General features: G+C 37.6%; 2 protein-coding genes across 2 annotated transcripts in view; one reads left to right on the top strand and one right to left on the bottom strand.

The window, feature by feature from the left end:
- The window catches only part of suox (sulfite oxidase), a 137058-nt gene that overhangs the window by 98738 nt on the left and 32312 nt on the right, over positions 1-6008 (top strand). The gene's annotated exons all lie outside the window — the stretch shown is intronic.
- zgc:113184 (uncharacterized protein LOC553745 homolog) lies at positions 2296-4446 on the bottom strand. The gene is made up of 4 exons (XM_056252456.1): positions 4285-4446; positions 4079-4183; positions 3608-3804; positions 2296-2499 (listed from the first exon to the last, which is right to left on the bottom strand). Exons 1-4 carry the CDS (start codon positions 4394-4396, stop codon positions 2326-2328), a joined length of 588 nt encoding a protein of 195 aa, XP_056108431.1. The 5' UTR covers positions 4397-4446; the 3' UTR covers positions 2296-2325.

Below are 6008 nucleotides of genomic sequence, written 5' to 3'. Positions count from 1 at the left end.
ACAGCGGGCAAAATATGTTAATGTTTTGGATTATGAAATTGACTCTATTGAGAAACCCTGACACTATTTACTTATACTGATGCAGTGAATATTAATATATCAACTGCTATATTTAAATGCTCATATTTAAGTAGACTTCCGAGGTTACAACAATATGTAAATAATTCAAATGAATCATGGGAAGAATAGTATTTTCACTGTTTAAAGGTTGAATGGCTATAATGAATATGTGCATTACAGCTCCAATATTAGAAATATATCTGTGGCCTCTTTAATGACAGAGTATTTATTTTTTAATTCCTCAATAAATTATATTGTAATGTTTCTGTTTTTCGTCTTGAGACTGTTACTTGCTAATAGTGTACAAATATAGAAACTTTGTTTAACAACATGCAATATATTGCTGATATTTTCACTTTTTTCCCATATGCTGCTTTTTGTCTGAGTACTGCATATGAAAATGTATAGCGAATTTTGTGGTTTCTGTCTCATTTCCGACACACTGATCCACCACCCACTCGCCCCAGTCTCATCTCAGCAAACCCAGACAGATGATGCCTGTGATTCACTGGCCCGATCATCATCATCATCATCAATCTCACAGATGGGGGAGTGTTTTGGAAACTTGTCTTAATTGTTTAAATTCTGAAAAATTCACCTTTATTCACTCATTAAATGGATGCAATGTGCTTGTAAAGACCAGTGATTGAAGGCAAAGGCAAACATTTAAATTCTGTCATCATTCAATTACCCTCATAACCTGCATAGATTTCTTTATCCGTGGAACACAAAAGAAGATACAGAAACCCAAACAGATATATGCATACTGGATAAACTGGTTAGCATGTGTTTAAAGTAACACATTATAAAAAGTAATGGCAAGACGTATACAAGACTAAAGAGTTTTGTCATGTCATGTAATCATCTTTATCCAATTATACGGAAATTATTATTTCCAAATATATATGGAAATAATCATCCCAGGTAACAAAAAAAAAAGTTCCACATATATTTTCCTAACGTTGCCATTAAGTTATGATTCTGAATGTTGTTTTTGTCATGGTTTCAAAGTCTCCCTGTTGTCAATAATTTTATTTGAAATTTTTTTCTTGAAAAATAATTTCTTCATGCCTTAAAATAGCTTGAATGTAACTCATTTAGTAAACGCGGTTCTATGAATATGCAAATTAGCCCCGCCTCCACTCACTCACTCAGCTCAGAGATCCACTGGTTGACGATCACGTGTTGATCTGATTGGTTACAAGCTAGTTTGTGTCGTCAGAAACGCCAGCGATTTCTAATTTTTTCTCGGTTATACAAATGTTAATGTAAAATTCCATTTTGCAAACATAATGATAACATTACTTTTGAAAGTTTTCTGAATGTTCTGAAACTAGTAGTAGCATTTAAAAAATGTTAGACGAATGTTTCAGAAAAAAACGTTCCATTAAAGATGTATAAATAATGTTTTTGATAATAACATTTTGAGAACATTATTAAAGAGCAGATAACTTTGAATGAATGTTCTATTATTGTTACTGGAAGAACGTTTCTTCACAACTTTGAGAGAACGTTGCCAGAACGTTAGCCGAAGTTCTGAGAACATTCCCTGTTAGCTGGGATACCACTGATTTACATGTAGCCTGAACATAATGATAATCTAATGAGGTTATACAGCATTCATGCCGCCTGTTGGTGTGATCCATTAATGCCCCACAAAACATCATTTTATAGTGCATTTAATCTTTAATTGATAAACAGCACTATTCACTGTCATGCGCTATAGGGTAATGAATATACAGCATTTGGGTAAAAACATAATAATTTAAAACAAAATAATGATATATTTCTATTTGTACAAAAACACTTTTCTGTGATGAAACCAAATAATTAGGGCAGGAGATGAGTCATAACATGATAAACAACGATGTGCATGTGTAATATTTTTGTTGTTCTTCCTGCTTTATCATATTCGCCCCAGTTTCACAGATAAGGCTTAAACTAGTCCCAGACTAAAATGCATGTTTGAGCTGTTTTAACTGATTTATCTTAAAATATGCCATTGTTTTGTCTCAAGATTCACACCAGTAATGTTTTTAAGGCACGTTAATAAAAGCTCCTTAAATTTCCAAATTGAATGAAGGCTTAATCCTGGCTTAATCTAAACCCTGTCTGTGAAACCAGGCCATTATGTGTTTGCACTTCAGCTTTGTATGCATTACAATTTAATAAAAAGAAATCTTGACCATCACTGACCAAACCTTAACTAGTTTCAAAATCCACTTTTTTTGTGTGTGTGAATTTGATTCCCAGCACTGCTTTTCTTCAGGTCATGTGTGTAGTGAGGTGACGCAGAAACTCTCCACGGGTGCTTGTGTGTCCCGGAAACACAGCGTGACAGAACTCACACACCTGCGACTGCAGCGTCATTCCAGACATGAACAGCCCTCCGGCTTGACTGATCAACTCGCTGTCCAGAAAGGAGGATGACCAGGGCCTCTGTGGGACACAAACACTCTTTTCACACACATCAGATTGTAAACTTCTCAAACGGATGGCTGTGTCCTTCTTAGTCTAGTCCTTGTCAGCATTAAACCCTAGAATGAGACCGTCTAGTAAGTGAGCATGACTATGTCACGCATGTTCCTGCTCCCATGGTCACGGCACAAAATTACTATTAAAACTTAATTTAGGAAAGATACTTTGAATTAAAAATCTTTATATTAACTCGGTCTCCCAGTGGCTTACATTATTGGCAGTTTAGTGTTAAAGCCCCACTGTAGTCCATAATTTTATCCCTTAAAACATCTTTGATCACCAAAGTGACATATTTTGTTAATTTTGGTGTCACTTTATGTCTGTGTGGTGTTTTTAATATGCTTTAAGACAAACCATGTGCAAATTCATAAGTCGACAGCATTGCTGAGTATTTTCTGCTTAAAACTGCATTGAACCAAAGACAGCCTCAAAAACACGGTTTGAAATCGCTGGTGTTTCTGACGTCACAAACTACCTTGTAACCAATCAGATCAACGTGTGATCGTCAACCAGTGGATCTCTGAGCTGAGTGAGTGAGTGGAGGCGGGGCTCATTTGCATATTCATAGAACTGCGTATACTAAATGAGGCAAGGGTAGAGTTACACTCAAGCTATTTTTAGGCATGAAGACTTTTTTGTTTTTCAAGGAAAAAAAAAAACGTTTAAATGTGTCATTTTGGTGATCAAAGATGAGTTTTAAGGGATAAAATTATTGACTACAAGGGGACTTTAAATTCTTGCATAATTCTTTTATGGGGGTTACTTTTTACAGACATTTTTTGTCTGGTTTAGTTTACGAGCTGTTTAATTAATATAATTTCATTAAAAAATTAAACCAAATCCATAATATTACTTATTGACCACTGTTTCTACATATATGAAGCCTCTGACAGAAGGCTTTCAAGGTTTTATATAGAACCTTTTCTAACAAGAGTGTAGAAAGAAGTTTAGCAGGAGGTGTGGTCAGAAGGACTAGACACAATAAATTAAAAGTCCTTCAAGTTTAGGAGCTTAAAACAAAGAAAACCGGAGTGAACCAAAGCTAACAAAAAACAGGTATGATACAAACCCGCAGCCGTTGTGAAGTCTGGTTTGCATAATAATGTTGCTCAACTTTCCTCAGGTCATCCCAGGCACTGTTTTCCACCGTCTTTACGGGATTATGGAAAACCACATTATCGTGGCTACCTTGTTTCTGATCGGACACGTCCAGGTTAAGATGCAGTTGGTCTAATCCTCTATCAATGTGACTGAGATCATGAGCAGCTGAAAAACAAACACATAAACGGCAGAATGAAAAAAACGTTAAAAAAAGTAAGAGACAAATGACAAACAAAAAAAGATACTGAATATCAACGGTACACTGACAACTCTCATTGTAAATTTCACAATTATTTACAATGAAACGGCTTGTAACACTGAATTAAAAATGACATTTTAAAGTACTCAAATTATCTTTGTTGTATTTTAAAACTATTTACATCAGTGTAGACTTTAAAACTTTCAATGGAGAATAACTTTCATAATGAGAATCCTGTACTTTGAGGGTTCAGTATGTGTGTTTCAGTGGGATGTCTCCGGGATTCTGCAGGATGGGGTTGGTGTCCCGTCTTGTTCGCTGTACACGTGCACAAGTTGGCCGACTCTGAAAGTGAACATCAGTGTCATTTAAATCATTTATCATAGTCTCTACGATCATTTAATACATTAAGATATTAATAATACAAAACTGGTTAGTCCTTTGACCTTGTTGTCGTTGCACTGTGTCAGAGAGATGTTGTAGCATTGCTGCTTGTTTTAAGCAGAGAGACTGGAGACGGACAAACTCCTGATACAGCGCTGTATACGCCTCCTCCATCTTTATGAGTGGAGGAAAATTAAAAATAAAAATTAATGGAAAGTCTTTGCGCTTGCAGTCAACTTCTGTATAGTAAGAAATAGAGAAAGAGAGAGAGAGATTTCCACCATTGTTACAAAAAAAACACTAACGTACATTTCATTGACCAAAATAGAGCAAATTCACTCAATGTCATTAAAAGACTATTTACAGATTATGAGATTTTTTCCCCCAGCAAAATTTAACAGCAAAAACGCAGTGCATATAAAAGTAACATCCAAAAATGAAGGCTGCTCTGTCCCTTCTCAAACATCTGTGTAAAGTCATAATGCTGCTAAAAGCCAGATTAAATTATGCCTGCTCTGATCCATCTCAGGCCCTAGAATCAAATTATACAGTCGTAATTGCAACTATGCCACCTCTGAGCATTAAAGTCGGCATGAAACTGAAGTTGCGATAGTTTTTTGCTTTTCAATTGCGACGTACACTCACCTATAGGATTATTAGGAACACCATACTAATACTGTGTTTGACCCCCTTTCGCCTTCAGAACTGCCTTAATTCTACGTGGCATTGATTTAACAAGGTGCTGAAAGCATTCTTTAGAAATGTTGGCCCATATTGATAGGATAGCATCTTGCAGTTGATGGAGATTTGTGGGATGCACATCCAGGGCACGAAGCTCCCGTTCCACCACATCCCAAAGATGCTCTATTGGGTTGAGATCTGGTGACTGTGGGGGCCATTTTAGTACAGTGAACTCATTGTCATGTTCAAGAAACCAATTTGAAATGATTCGAGCTTTGTAACATGGTGCATTATCCTGCTGGAAGTAGCCATCAGAGGATGGGTACATGGTGGCCATAAAGGGATGGACATGGTCAGAAACAATGCTCAGGTAGACCGTGGCATTTAAATGATGCCCAATTGGCACTAAGGGGCCTAAAGTGTGCCAACAAAACATCCCCCACACCATTACACCACCACCACCACCAGCCTGCACAGTGGTAACAAGGCATGATGGATCCATGTTCTCATTCTGTTTACGCCAAATTCTGACTCTACCATCTAAATGTCTCAACAGAAATCGAGACTCATCAGACCAGGCAACATTTTTCCACTCTTCAACTGTTCAATTTTGGTGAGCTCTTGCAAATTGTAGCCTCTTTTTCCTATTTGTAGTGGAGATGAGTGGTACCCGGTGGGGTCTCCTGCTGTTGTAGCCCATCCGCCTCAAGGTTGTGCGTGTTGTGGCTTCACAAATGCTTTGCTGCATACCTCGGTTGTAACGAGTGGTTATTTCAGTCAAAGTTGTTCTTCTATCAGCTTGAATCAGTCGGCCCATTCTCCTTTGACCTCTAGCATCAACAAGGCATTTTCGCCCACAGGACTGCCGCATACTAGCCTCGTGAGACCATCCTGATCTCGCGAGCTTTCAAGGTTTCACTCGCAGATCAGTCTGGATACTTTCCGTTAAAGAAAATTTGGGAGCAGTTCACCAAACGAACGTCCAATCAGCGTTGGCTTTGAGGCGGGTTGAGGTGTGACGCAACGAGAAGCGCGTCAGTTCAGTCTAAAGAACATGTCGGCTTCAGCGGATGAAACTAGCATCAGCGTGGCTATCGAGCAAGTT

Source organism: Rhinichthys klamathensis, unplaced genomic scaffold (assembly GCF_029890125.1).
Source record: "Rhinichthys klamathensis goyatoka isolate OS25496 unplaced genomic scaffold, OSU_Roscu_1.1 h1tg000095l_1, whole genome shotgun sequence".
NCBI classification, from domain to species: Eukaryota; Metazoa; Chordata; class Actinopteri; order Cypriniformes; family Leuciscidae; genus Rhinichthys; species Rhinichthys klamathensis.
Note: the sequence above shows the minus strand (reverse complement) of the source record. Positions and strands in the feature narration are given on the sequence as shown.